This window comes from Henningerozyma blattae, chromosome 10 (genome assembly GCF_000315915.1).
Source record: "Henningerozyma blattae CBS 6284 chromosome 10, complete genome".
Classification (NCBI taxonomy): domain Eukaryota; kingdom Fungi; phylum Ascomycota; class Saccharomycetes; order Saccharomycetales; family Saccharomycetaceae; genus Henningerozyma; species Henningerozyma blattae.
In genome coordinates this window covers 85,115-98,898 of record NC_020194.1, presented here as the reverse complement: position 1 = coordinate 98,898, position 13,784 = coordinate 85,115, and the positions used below count along the sequence as shown (strand labels likewise).

General features: G+C 30.1%; 6 protein-coding genes across 6 annotated transcripts; 1 reads left to right on the top strand and 5 right to left on the bottom strand.

Annotated features, from left to right (window-relative positions):
- Positions 1-3,330: 3,330 nt before the first annotated feature.
- Positions 3,331-3,738, bottom strand: BUR6 (negative cofactor 2 transcription regulator complex subunit BUR6; the record flags this gene model as incomplete). The annotated part of the gene is made up of 1 exon (XM_004182523.1): positions 3,331-3,738. One exon carries the CDS (start codon positions 3,736-3,738, stop codon positions 3,331-3,333), a length of 408 nt encoding a protein of 135 aa, XP_004182571.1.
- A 357-nt stretch (positions 3,739-4,095) lies between these two features.
- On the bottom strand, positions 4,096-4,308 carry SSS1 (translocon subunit SSS1; the record flags this gene model as incomplete). The annotated part of the gene is made up of 1 exon (XM_004182522.1): positions 4,096-4,308. The coding sequence occupies one exon, from the start codon at positions 4,306-4,308 to the stop codon at positions 4,096-4,098; it is 213 nt and encodes a 70-aa protein (XP_004182570.1).
- A 290-nt stretch (positions 4,309-4,598) lies between these two features.
- RRP1 (Rrp1p) lies at positions 4,599-5,435 on the bottom strand (the record flags this gene model as incomplete). The annotated part of the gene is made up of 1 exon (XM_004182521.1): positions 4,599-5,435. The coding sequence occupies one exon, from the start codon at positions 5,433-5,435 to the stop codon at positions 4,599-4,601; it is 837 nt and encodes a 278-aa protein (XP_004182569.1).
- A 1,764-nt stretch (positions 5,436-7,199) lies between these two features.
- RNY1 (ribonuclease T2) lies at positions 7,200-8,534 on the top strand (the record flags this gene model as incomplete). Its single annotated transcript, XM_004182520.1, has 1 exon — positions 7,200-8,534. The coding sequence occupies one exon, from the start codon at positions 7,200-7,202 to the stop codon at positions 8,532-8,534; it is 1,335 nt and encodes a 444-aa protein (XP_004182568.1).
- A 369-nt stretch (positions 8,535-8,903) lies between these two features.
- Positions 8,904-9,530, bottom strand: TBLA0J00480 (uncharacterized protein; the record flags this gene model as incomplete). Its single annotated transcript, XM_004182519.1, has 1 exon — positions 8,904-9,530. The coding sequence occupies one exon, from the start codon at positions 9,528-9,530 to the stop codon at positions 8,904-8,906; it is 627 nt and encodes a 208-aa protein (XP_004182567.1).
- A 545-nt stretch (positions 9,531-10,075) lies between these two features.
- KAP120 (karyopherin KAP120) lies at positions 10,076-13,186 on the bottom strand (the record flags this gene model as incomplete). Its single annotated transcript, XM_004182518.1, has 1 exon — positions 10,076-13,186. One exon carries the CDS (start codon positions 13,184-13,186, stop codon positions 10,076-10,078), a length of 3,111 nt encoding a protein of 1,036 aa, XP_004182566.1.
- Positions 13,187-13,784: the final 598 nt, after the last annotated feature.

Below are 13,784 nucleotides of genomic sequence, written 5' to 3'. Positions count from 1 at the left end.
GTAAAACTTCGCACTGATCATCGATGACAGCAAATAATACGCAATGAGTGAAAAATATTTGATATAAAAGAGAAGCAAGAACCTTGGTTTTTAGAAAAATTATATTTGAAGTTTAGTTTATTGTAAAGAATAAGATATCATCAACAAAATAACACAAAATCCTACTAATATCAATGTCTTCAACTAATACTTCAAACTGTAACAACTGCCAAGATTGCCAATGCAATGTCTGTGAATGTTCAACATGTGAATGTTCTCAATGCCCAGGAAAATCATGTAAATGCATAGATTGCAAATGCACAGATTGCAAATGTTCTGAAAAGAACAATAATAACTGTGGATGTTCTGAAAAGCCAAAAAACAGTTGTGAATGCTCTGAGAAAAAAGACAATTGTGAATGTCCTGAGGTAAAAAACAATTGTGAATGCTCTGAGAAAAAAAACAGTTGTGAATGCTCAGCTGAAAAGAGTACTGCCTGCAAATGTAATGGCAGTAAAGATTCAAGTTGTACATGCCAAGATTGCTCCTGTGCTCCAGCTAAATGTGGCTCTTGCTCTCCATGCAAGTGTGAAGAATGTAAATGTCCTACAAAGAAGGGATGCTCATGCTAATTTTTTCAAACATTTCTAACTTTCGATCTAATTCTGCATTCATTTTCACAACATACCAAAACAGCGATTCTAAACTGTATATTTTTTATCTAGCATATATACATACCAAGTGTATATTTTCAATATATTTTAAAAATTTTATTCTTATTTATAAAAATTACTCGCAAAGTCTAGTAAAAATCAATTTAGTTGTACACTATATCTTGCTCATATTATCAGTTACAATTATTATAAAGAAGAAAAAAGAATATATGCATTTTTGTATTGTAAAATGTACCTGATATTGTGCACCCTGCAAGAATTTTAAAATTTAGTCTTGCAAGTTGCCCATAAAAATATTAATGGAAATAGAGGAACAGAATTTGAAAGCAAAATGGTATCAAAAGGGAACTGCTCAGGACATTTTCTCGTTTTTTTCTTTTTGTTTTTTTATATAGTCAATTAATAAAATAAGAGAGCTAATTACTACTTAAACAGACTAAAATAAGATCTGGAGGGAGTTGAAACTATACTTTTATTCTTACCTGACAAGTATTTCGGTATATATTGAAAAATGGTATAATAAAGTATCCAAAAAGGGTACTGGAATCCATATTATTGGCTTGCTAGTCTTATTTGCATAGACGAGCTTTAATATAGCTTAAGAAATAATTTTAGTAAGATTTTGTAATGTTTTTAAAACTAGAGTGTGGTTTCGTAGTTTCAGATGACTGTACTTAAAGAAATAATTGATTAATTCTAAGGTCAGTGGTTATGAGGTTAGTTTGTACTTCAATTAAATTTATTTTTTTCAATTTTTTTAGTAGCCAATTTACACTAAATATTTGTTTATAACATTTTATACATATCAGATGACTGATACTCATATCATAAAAGTTGAAAAAGATTTAATCAAAAAAATAATATTAAGAAGCTTTATCAACAAATGAGACAAATTTAGACCAAGTGGAATTGCCGCCAACACTTTTTCTAACTCAATAATGAACGCTAACAACTCTTCCCTATTTTCTTATGATCTTTAAATTACAAGAAGATAAATAAATAAATTAGATAGCAATAATTTCTGTTCTTTGTATAAAAATTGAGATCTGTACTAAGATCAAACGTTATATATATTTATAGTGCTATATAATCTCGTAACCAAATATAAACATTGACTATCGCTTGTATCAAGCCATCTACTTATTTTAACATAATATATGTCAAATAATTAGTTCTCAATACAAGTATATGGATATATTAAATAAAAATATTTCATAGTAAAGATGGTAAGAACTTCCAAGTTCAAGAAGTGATTATGGTTCTATGATTACAATCCAACAATTATAGAGTTCATTTTCAATTTCTATCTTGGAAATATATAATAGTACTTGCATATTTACGAGCCTTGGCATTAATGACTCATTAATTTATTTCATATGTGGCTTTAATTACAGGTGTTGATATGTTTGGTATTGTTTATGGTTTATAGTAGCGATATCAGAGATCGATAAGGTCAAACAAGAAGATGTTATCGTACAAGTGTGCCACAATATCTATCATGAAAATAATTATTATTACTATTTTTTCATATTACATCTTAATTTTGACCTGTCTAGTTTAGTTTATAATTAAGGTATTGATTACTCGGAAGAAATGCTCTTTGGTGTTAAAGAACGTTTATAAATGAACCTTGTTTTATTTTATTATCTAAATAGCATATTTTGTAAAATGAATATAGATGCCTATAAATTATGTGAAAGAAATAATCCAGTATTACATCAAAAACATCATTACTAGATAATGTCAGCCTCTCCCAAATTCCAGCATAGTGATTGAGACTTTTAGATAATATGCCATTAGGATAACCAGGAATAATAAGGTAAGGTGGTCATGTGTTTTTCGATCCTATTTGTGAGTCTATAGGGGACCTTCAGCTTCCACCGAAAACATTGCAACTGATGTAATTCCTTGCATATTAACTATGCTATTTATCTCCGACCCCCCCCTCCAAAATGAAAAACCCTTTGTATTAAATGCATAAACATGAAAAGCCTCATAATACGTTTAATATCATAGAGTGATTACATAAAGAACCCAAATAGTCATAAATACTTTAATACATCCCTCTCTTATAAAAACTTTTTTTAATGCTAAAGAAAACCACTGAATAGGGATTAAATCTCTTTTCTATAATATTTGCCTATAGCTTACAAGATACCATTCGTCAGAAGCTTACTTCAAGATTCATAGCACTGCAAGTGCTACTCACCCGTTACTATGAACCATATATTAGATTCACAACTGATATTTATCTGAATATTTTTTTATTCGAGCAAGGCAATGAAAACGTATAAGTTCAAACCATCTTGATACAACTCCACGATATTTATCAATGAATAACAGAATGCCCTAATTCAATTATAAAATAAAAAAACAAAAATTATTCATTCAGTCGAGACCCAACTAAAAAAAAAAGTTATTTAAAAACAACCCAAACCTAAAAATATATCTTCTTAACCACCCCCCTATCAAATAGCTCATCGGAAAAAGGCTCCGCGGCTAACCTTGACAAATCTAGAACGGCCCGTTGCAATGGTTATTTTTTTATATCAATAGAAATGATTATATAGTGAAAATTATTATAGGTATATACATATACATATAAATATTTGATTCGTTATATTTTATTTTTTTGTGTGTGTTTTTTTCCCTTTTTTAAACCCATAAAATTAATTAATTATACAGTCGAAGAATCATCCGCCACATCACGCGCTTGTCCTCCACAAACAGTATCACGTAAGAAATCAAACTGTTCATCATGCAAAATCGTATCACGTAATATCTCGCCACTAACACGACGAGCACCTGCTTCACCGGCAGCAGCACAGCTACGTTGTACCAATAAAGCTATAAAACATTCAAGCGCTTTACCCGCCAGCACAGGCGTAGCTTGTGATACTTTACCGATATCTTCATCAGTCTGCATGATCTTCTTAATCTTAGCAGGGGGAAAATGTGTCTTAACTCTATCAAACACTTGTGTTAATGGTTCATCCACAAGTTGATGCATATGCTCATTGCCGCCGTCAGGGCTGCTCACGTGCGCGAGGGTTGCGTTATGGGGTTGTTCAGGGCTAGGGTCCATGGTGCACTGGTTTTCGGCGCGAAGCCGTTTCGGCGCGAAGAGTCTCTTGTTGGAGCGTCCGCTTATATACGTTGAGACAATCTTCAAGGAAAACACGCTGAGCGGAGAAAACTCGGTGTCCGGGTGGAAACGACTGAAACGTGTCGTTTCTTTTTTCTTTTTTCATATTTTTTTCTTGTGGAATTTTCTATTTGAAATTTTCTCATGGATTTTTTGTTTCCGTTAATTTGAGGTCACGTGGTCACGTTGTTAACTGTCTAAGTACTGGAAATATATCTAAGTAGTACACAAGTATATCAAAAGCTATAAAGATATATATATATATGGATATATGAATATACGGATATGGCTATGCAATTACACAATTAAGTAACGGATAGGAATATGCACCAACTTGATGGCGTATCCGATGGCACCTACAGCAACGAAACCAATACCCACAGCACGGATAATCTTGGTGTATTCTTTGACATCTGGTTTCTTACATTTGGATAGAAATTGGCTACCTTCTCTGATAAATTCGATTGGACTTTCCGAGAGCTTGTCCATTGCACTGCTTTCTTTGGCCATTATGTCTTGTGTGTGTGTGGGTTGTGAGAGTGATAGTCTCTTTTTTTATATATGTTTCGTGTTATATATAATATGGGGACACGTAGAGGATTTTTCAAGCATTTCCAACTGCCTTATATATAGTCGATTCCGGAACACGAGAATCGGCGAGTTACCCGTCCGGCATGAAATATTTTGGGATACACATATATATATACCTTATATTATATTATATTATATTATGGGAATACAAACTATTTAGGATATACTATACAAAACATGCAACATGCAAATATGCCATACATACCGATCTAGTCAAAACCAGCCCATTCTGTACCGTCGTTGTCACTTTCTTGTTCTTCAGCGGGGTCTTCTTCAAGTGGCTCTATAATACCCCATTTCACCAATCTTACATCTTCCAATAATTCTTCTTTGATTCTTGTTTTCAAGACTTTACTCACATCTTCGTCGCTGCATATATCCTGGAAGATGGCAATAATCTTATCCAATGGAGTTTCTTTGATCGATTCAATCAGAGCAGCTTCGTCTTCGTCTGGTTCTTCTTCATCATCATCATCTTCGTCGTCTTCCTCGGTTAATAACCTTACCCATTCATCCAAGAGAATATCCACAATATGCATGGGGATACCAGTATATACTTTTCTATCACCACTTAAGGGTAATTTTTTCAACACCTTGTCAATATATGCTTGTACCAATTCTTCGTTCCATTCTCTCATCTTCAAATATTTCAATTGGTTGAACAACACACGTCTCATCAACAATAAATATTTATCCAAACGATGATGATCGATATTATACCATTCTAGACACATCACTCTCCAATAACTCTTACAAAACTTGATAAATGATTTATCATTTTCAGTCATCTTTTCCTCACTACCATCTGCACCTTCCATGTACAACCCATACAATGACCCAAGTTCATCGGCAAGACGTTGCTGAGGTCTTGGACGATCACTGAACCACATGGCAAAATATAAACCTTTCCATAATTTATCAAATTCAATTTGTTTCGTCTTGCCTAATCTTCTGTTCTTTAAGTATTTTTTGACATTTTCCAAGGCATTTTCACGAACAACTCTGTTATTAGACCCTAATTGTTTCACGAATGGACTGGTTTCCATGATTATTATTGATAATGGTACTATGCTTTCTTTTGTGCTTTAAACCCACAATTTATCTTAAAGTAAGTATTATTCCATCTCATCGATTTTTCTTTATGATAAATTTTTCAATATAAAAGAAAACCCGGTGTCCGGGTGCACTTTCCAAAAGTGGAAGCACAGCACACATGCAAATACTATTTCAATTGAAATCATTACAAACTATATCCACACTCTGCGTACAATGTTGCCTATATTTTCAAATATTTCACTTGATAAATTGAGTAGTTCCCCTTTGAAGGATAAAAAAAATAGTATGTCAAAGAACAATGCGTCAATAAAGGTTATATATTTCAAAAAATATATATATATATGGAAAAGAAAAAAAATAAAAGTAACGTACGGTGAAGTTCTTATACAAACGTAATTCAAATGAGAATTAATGGATAATCTTATTTATAGAAAGGCAATTGATTTTAGTCAAAACAGAACCTGAAGAGTGATCTATCAAATTTCTTTGATTATGTGAAATATCTGAAATATAAAAGCAGAAGTCTATATTTCAAGTATAGAATAGTATCAACTTCTATTTGAGTATATGTATTTGTTGTTAACTTTTCTCAGTTTCCAGTTTAGGAAAAATACTCGTCGCTTGAGAATGTAGAACTCTGCGGAGATTTCCTAATTTGTTAATGTCCACTCAAAATAGAGTCGCATTGTGTATAAATAAAAAAACAAATGAAAAATTAAAAGCAAAAAGAGATAGTTCGTCTAATTAAGATTTTTGTACAAAATAACTACACTATATAGTAAGTAAAGAACGTCTTAATAATTTCTTTTGTCTAGTTTGAAACACTGTAAATATTCAGCCAGATAATAATTTACAAAAACCTTTTCAATTCATCAATGTAAAAAACGTCATTAAATAATAATTCAATTTTGAAAAAAGAAGAAAATTGGTGACTTTGGTGACTTTGGTGACTTTGGTGACTTTTAAAACTTTTAATTTAATACATGGTCTTCTTAGTGTAAGTGTTCATACTCTACTTCACTTGTACTTCAACTGGGGGCATAGTACATTAAAACCTCGTACTACTTGTAATAATACAGATATTTACTGATTCGAATATTATATAAAAATACATTATATTTTTTATTTGCTTTTAGATATATGATTTTCTAAAAGACACGAGATTATTCTTTTATAATAATATTTTTACTGTAAAACATGTTTCCTACTTTTGAAAGTAGAAATAGAAATTCATACTTATTATAAGAGTTAACAATTACAAATGGTCTAATATACAAATAAAAGAGAATATAAATAGTATCTAATCGAATTAGTTTAATTGTATTCATTATAAACCTAAAATCTTATATTCAATATAATTAAACCTTCTCTCTTGTGTATTTAATAGTTCACCCTCCCCGCTGTACCATTCAAATAGAGATTCTCAGGGTTACAAAATAAATGTACTCTTTTACATAATAAAAAATATTGAATTCTTCAATCAATAATTTTGTCAAGTAAAGCTTGAACTTGATATTTTAAAATGCTAAATGAATTTTATTTTGAACGTGCCTTTAACTTCCATTGTTTCTAAATAAAAACTCCGAAAGCGTTGCAACTCCGTGCTATAAAAAGGGGAAATTTTAAAATATAAACATAATGGAGTTCTAAGAATTACATAGTTTGGTTAAATAAAAAAATTAACTCTACTCAATAAATCATTAATTACTATAGTAAACCAACGTATCTAATTCTTTTATTAGCCAATTACTCCAATGCTAGTATCTAATCTAGCCAACATACTTTTCTCTCTAAGGGATACTAATACAGATCCTCAGGTGACTTTCCAAGACAAAAATCTAATTCCAAACGTAATTGCAAATGCCACATGTCCAATTGAAATACCATTAAGTTGCCATAATAATACATTTGTAGAAGATTCTTGTTGTTTTGAATATCCTGGAGGTATCTTCTTACAAACACAATTCTGGGATTATCAGCCTTCAAGAAAAGGTTTAAATAAGACTGAAATTGAAAAAGAATTGGGCCCCTTAGACTCTTTTACAATTCACGGTTTATGGCCTGATAATTGTGATGGAACATATGAACAATTCTGTGATCAATCTTTAATGATTGATGATGTATCAAATTTATTAAACTCTAAACAATTTAATGATCCAAATTCAAATAATGACATTTCTGGTAAAGAATTATTACATTTATTAAATACATATTGGAAATCTGATAGAAATGATGATGAATCTCTATGGATTCATGAATTTAATAAACATGGTTCATGCATTTCATCTTTAAAACCAAAATGCTATGATAGGTGGAATTCTCAATATCAACAAGATAAAGATGATTCATTTAAACAATATAAAAAACAAGCTGTTTTTGATTATTTCAAAACCACCTATAATTTATTTAAAAAATTAGACACTTTTGAAATTCTTGCATCGAATAATATTGTTCCAAGTATTGATAAATCCTATACATTAAAAGAAATAACAGATGCTTTATCAAAAGAATTCGATAACAAAAAAGTTTTGATTTCTTGTGATAATAAGAATTCTTTAAAAGAGATTTGGTACTTTAATCTAATTAGTGGCTCTTTATTAAATGAAAAATTTATTCCAATCGATTCATTAGATTCAAAATTTTCAAATTGTAAGCCAACAAATATCAAATTTTACCCAAAAGGATATTTTCCAAAGCATTCTAAACCACAACCTCCTGATAAAACTTTACCACGGTTAAGAGGTATAATAAGATTATCAGGGTTTAATGGATTTTTAATTAGGAATGGCCATTGGTATAATAGAGGAACACCTGCAAATTTTGAACTAATAACCTCTCCATTTGGCAACTACTATTTAAAATCTCGTAATGGTTATTGTGGCATAAATGGATTAAAAAAACTCGTTTGCAATAAATCTTATAATAACGCTGTTCAATTTGAATATGATTCTAAGACTGGTCATTTAGGATACTCAAATATTTTTGATTGGGGTTCAACTTCTTATCCTAGCGGTAACAAACAGAGTGATGTTTTCTTGGGTGATGAATATACATATAATTACAAATTGAAATTCTTAAGATTTCCGTGATCTATTAAAATTACCTTTGCTATTCAGCTACAAATCCCCTCCCCCCACTTTTATGCCCAATGAGGATTAAAATAACAAATAGAAACATAATGTATATATGACTATTTTATTCTTCATTTTTATTTTTTTCTAATTAATTAACTATTTATCTATCTAATTTGGATATCAAATTCTCTATTGACGTGGTATCATCTGTGTTATTAAGTCTGTCTAGATCAATAGTCCTACGACCAAACCGTTCACTAGGACTAATCTCATTATCCATATAATGCCTATCCCTTATAGGGCTACTTTGACTTGTGTAATTATGCTGACCACGATCTAGGCTATCAGTGTAACGATTAGTATTGGTTTTATATGGTCGAATATTCATTTTGTAAAGTTTTTACTAGAATTTATACTGTTGTTATCATCCAGAGGCTCATATTCATTATAACTCGATCTCTCATCATCATCCAACATGTTTCGTGAGCTATACCCATTAGTAAGTGAGGATTGTATTTGACGTTGCTTTGAAATTGATGAAATACTATTTAAGATTCGATCCATATTTCTTTCATTTCTGTCATTTAGTTGAACAATAGCTCTAAATAATTCAGATTGACGTGCTTCTAAATCTTTAATAATCGATAACATTTCATTTTCTCGTTGAGCTGAACGATTTAAAAGCTTTTGCATGTCATTTACCTTTCTATCCAAGAAGAATAATTTATCTTCGATATTTTGATTCATAATGCTACTTCCGCTACCAGCAGTATGATTAATATTTATTTCATTACTTCGATTATTGAGTCGGGAAAAGCTTTCATTTCTGGGAAATATAGGATTATCCAAAACTTTGTCACCATCTCGTAGTTGTTTTCGGAGTAATTCATCGTATGACTTATTAGCAGGGGTATATGTAGTTGTAGTATCTCCAGCCATTTGCCGTACCTGTTCACAAAAGGAATCGTGATCTCTCTCAAGATCGTTTAGTCTTCTAGTTTGCTCACCCATTAATACTTCTTATTTAGTTTTCACAGTTATAGTGACAAAATATTTCAATTGCAAGCCTCAGAGATCTAATAGAATGCTTGCAAAGATAACTAGTATCTGTAGGAAGTTTTATTTGACAAAAAGTATATCTATCTAATTTACATTCGAGAATCGTTAATTGTATATTTTCGCGTTTATCATTGACGCCAAAAATGCAAAATAACAAATAGTAATACGCTATAAAATAATTAAAATGTTAAAAAAAGTTACACAAAAATAATTTGACATATAACAAAGAACTATGTTTGAAATATAACGCTATCATAACTTTAATATATACTTGAGTGGATTCTTTAGTTCAGATATAGTTATATATACATTTTTATTGATTTAAAAATTATCGAAAACTACTGTAAGTTATAAAAAAAAAGTAAACAAACAATATCAATCCTACACAGCATTATATTATCAAAATGAGAAATTAATAAATATAAATAAATTGATAATGAAGATTAACTATATAAAAATATGTAATGCTTAATAGAATTATATATTGAAAAAAACAATCACTTGCTTGGAGAAATTCCCAAAAACAATCTTAAATTTTCTATTAGATGAACAGGTACATTGGAAATAAACTCATTGTACCGTTTTTCACCAAGATGAGATTCTAAGAATTGCATTGTTTGCTTAATACATTCTTTTAGACTAATATTATGAACAGGGTCGTTATTTTTATTTAATTCATGCTGTCTTACCTGTTCACATGTGAGATGAAAGAACTCAGCACTTTGCTCGGTAATTACGTCGTTCAAATGGTACTTCTCACAATCACCATTACTAGTTTCATTAATTTCTTCAAGCATTTCGATCCAAATTGAAGCAATATTAGGAAATTCTACAAATATCGTTATTAAACCTGTTCTCAATAAACTTGACATACCCAAAATATGTAATTTCTTTTGTTTCGGATCATATAGATCCTTGAAACAGTTGATCCAAATGGATAGTAATTTATTTATAATCGAGTCAAAAGTCATATCTTTGTACACAATCTTACGTTCCATCATTGGCAATTCCATATTTTCGACTGACGATGGTAAGTTCTGATGATAGGACTGTAAGAATTCGATTAATGCATTAGGATTGACATATGCAATTCTACCAATTAATTGTAACAATTGATTACATTGATAACTAGATAGTGATTCTTCTTGGAAAATACCATCAAAGATTGCAGTTAATATACCTGTTGAAAAAAAATTCTGCAATAAATATTTTTCGTAATCCGATTCATTAGATAAGATTAAGATTTCCCAAATTTGTAACAACAAATAATATGAATCATCCCTTAATTTTAGTAGATGTACACATAATTTACCAAAGATATTTGAGAAAACTGGAATTGAAAAATATTCTTGCTGATTTAAAATTAAAGTATAACTTTTAACCAACTCTAACAAAGTTGGCAAGATTTCGGAATGCATTTCAACACCCGATTCCAAGAATGGTAAGGCATCAATAAATTTACTTGAAAGTTTAACTTCCTTTTCTGAATAATTCTGTAGAAGGTAACTCCATAATTCATACCCATCCTCATTCAGTAAAGCGTATTGTGGTGAGGTAGGATCACATGCTATTGTAAAAGCAGGTATGGCAATATCCCAAGTTAAATGAGATTTAGGACCCAATGAGTTTACAAGATTTTTCAATAATCTTAATAATGCATTAGATAAAATACTTTCACTTGGATTTGTGGACGAAATTTCCCACAATTGTGGTACGATTTGTAATATTTCAATTAGAAGATCATTTGATATTAAAGGCTTTGTTTGTATAATAATATCACTTAAGGTATTTAAAACATATAATCTTGTTTCCGTTAATGAGACTGTTGGCAAGATTTTTCTTAACAAGATATTGACCACATTTTTCAAAAATGGTTCAAACGAATCTTTTTTAAAATTCCAGTCATCAATCATAGTCTTCAAAGATTGGATTGCTGTTAATTGAACTACTTTATCATCATCAGACATAAGAAGATCATTAAAATATTCATAGCATAATTTTTTTGTTTCTTCTGAACATTTTACAATAGACCATTCATTAATTATCAATGATACACGTCTTCTAATAATTCTAAGTTGGTCTTTGGGAGTCTTTACATTTGTTGCAGTTGGTAAAAACACTTCAACAAATAATTTATCAAAATCAACCATATCACTAACTACAGAGGCGCTTAATTGGAAACTAGAATATAAAGAATCTCTCAATAAGAAAGCCTCTTGGGTATTAACCATTGAAGCCGAAGAATTGTTTTGAATTTTGTTTAAAAGATAAGGTACCAATAATTTTGGGAAAGAATTCATCAAATCTTGGAAGAAATTCTCAGCACAAGGTCTAATTTGATATTCGTAACTCGTTGACATTTGCTCATTAATCCATTCCTCCGGATCTGCAAACCAATTTTGTAAATCAATAGGTCTTAATTTTAAATACCATTCAATTAGAATATCTAATAATTTAATAATGAGTTGCTCATTCAAGAAATCATTATTAATTTTCTCAATGGATGAATCAATACTTGCCTTATCACTTCTTGCCTTTATAGTAATAACTCCTTTCTTATTGACAAAGTTTATTATTTTCTTTAGAATTAAAAACCCACGTATAGTGGTTTGTTCCCAAAAATCACCAGTTATATCAGAATTTTCATTATAAACTTCAGGCGCTTTTTCAATTAATATCTGCGTATAAGAAATTAATATCTGTATTGAACAAGGAAATAGAATAAAATATGCTGGGGAACTGGAAATTAAATTATAATATAGCTTACCATAACATCTAATAAATTTTTCATATTGATCAAATTTACTAAAATTAGCTTGGTTTTCAATTAGAAGTTCAAAATGTGATAAGGTCAACTTCATAAATTCACAAACTGTCTCGTCCTTATGAGGGGAATCATATCCACCAGTTACAATCCTTCTAAGGACTTTTAAAGTGATATAGGATAATTGCAAATCAATTAAATCAGGATTCATAGAATCACTACTTGAAGTCCATTCATTAAAACAAAAAAGATAAATTCTTACAATAGATGGGAAAATTAAGGGCATTTTACTTTGCATTGCCGGTTTGCATCTACCAATAGTTGCTGCACTTAATAACTTAATAATTTGATTTAGATGAATCATTAAATTATAAAGATGAATCTTATCCGATATAGAGCTTGGAGATTGAATTCTCTTTAATATATAGTCTATAGTTTCAAATAAATTTGTCCAATCCGATGGAAAATCTAATCTAGCAATTCTTGCAGTAGCTTGTGCATTTTGGATACATAATTGGTTATTTTGTTCGTCTAGAACCTCAAATAATCTATTTCGGATAGATGCTTTTTCATCCTTACTGATAGCATTAATTCTAGTTGATCTCCAGTACCTTTCAACACCATTTTTAAATTGTATTACAGCTAACCATCTGACTTGTAAAGGATTAGATAAGTCTAAATAGATTGATTGTAACAGATAATGAAATCCCAGTGCAGTTTCCCAAAGCTTTAATTGCTGTTCAGCTAATCTTTGGGCATTTGGATTTGCAATATTAACATCGCTAGCTTGTTGAAGAATAGTAACTAAATTCAACTCTGTTAAATTAGTTATACTAGAAGACATATTGAGAAAATGCAGGAAACGATGCTAATGATCTTATATTGATATCTCTAGATTACTGAAAAAGTTTTCGATATATTTTTCTTTCACACACTCTAAATATTTTATTGGCTTATAAATAATTACTTTAGTATTTTCAGCTCATAAAAGAACGCCATTTAGCTTTTATATTAAGCTTTTTCATTGACAAGTCCTTATAATATTTTTATAAGTATATATATTTTTTCATTAGGTAAATCGATGAGCCAAATTCAGTATCTTAAAGTTAGAAATTTTAAAAATCCGGGGCTATTACCCGCACATTGAAAAGAATTATACATCTGCCATTGTTACTGTAATACAAATAATAGATAACTAGCATTAATGTACGATATAATCTTAATAAAATCACAAGCGTAGTAAATATATCTCTATATTATATCCATTATTCATATCTTACTATTATAATTCCTTTCTGAAATAATTTCAACGAGGGTTATCCTCAAATCTCCACTAACACCACATCGCATAGATAAAACTTAAAAATATTTCCTAAGGCTAATATTGGAAAATATATAAAATAAAATTACTCAGTAATTGCTAGAATTGTACAAACTAGTTT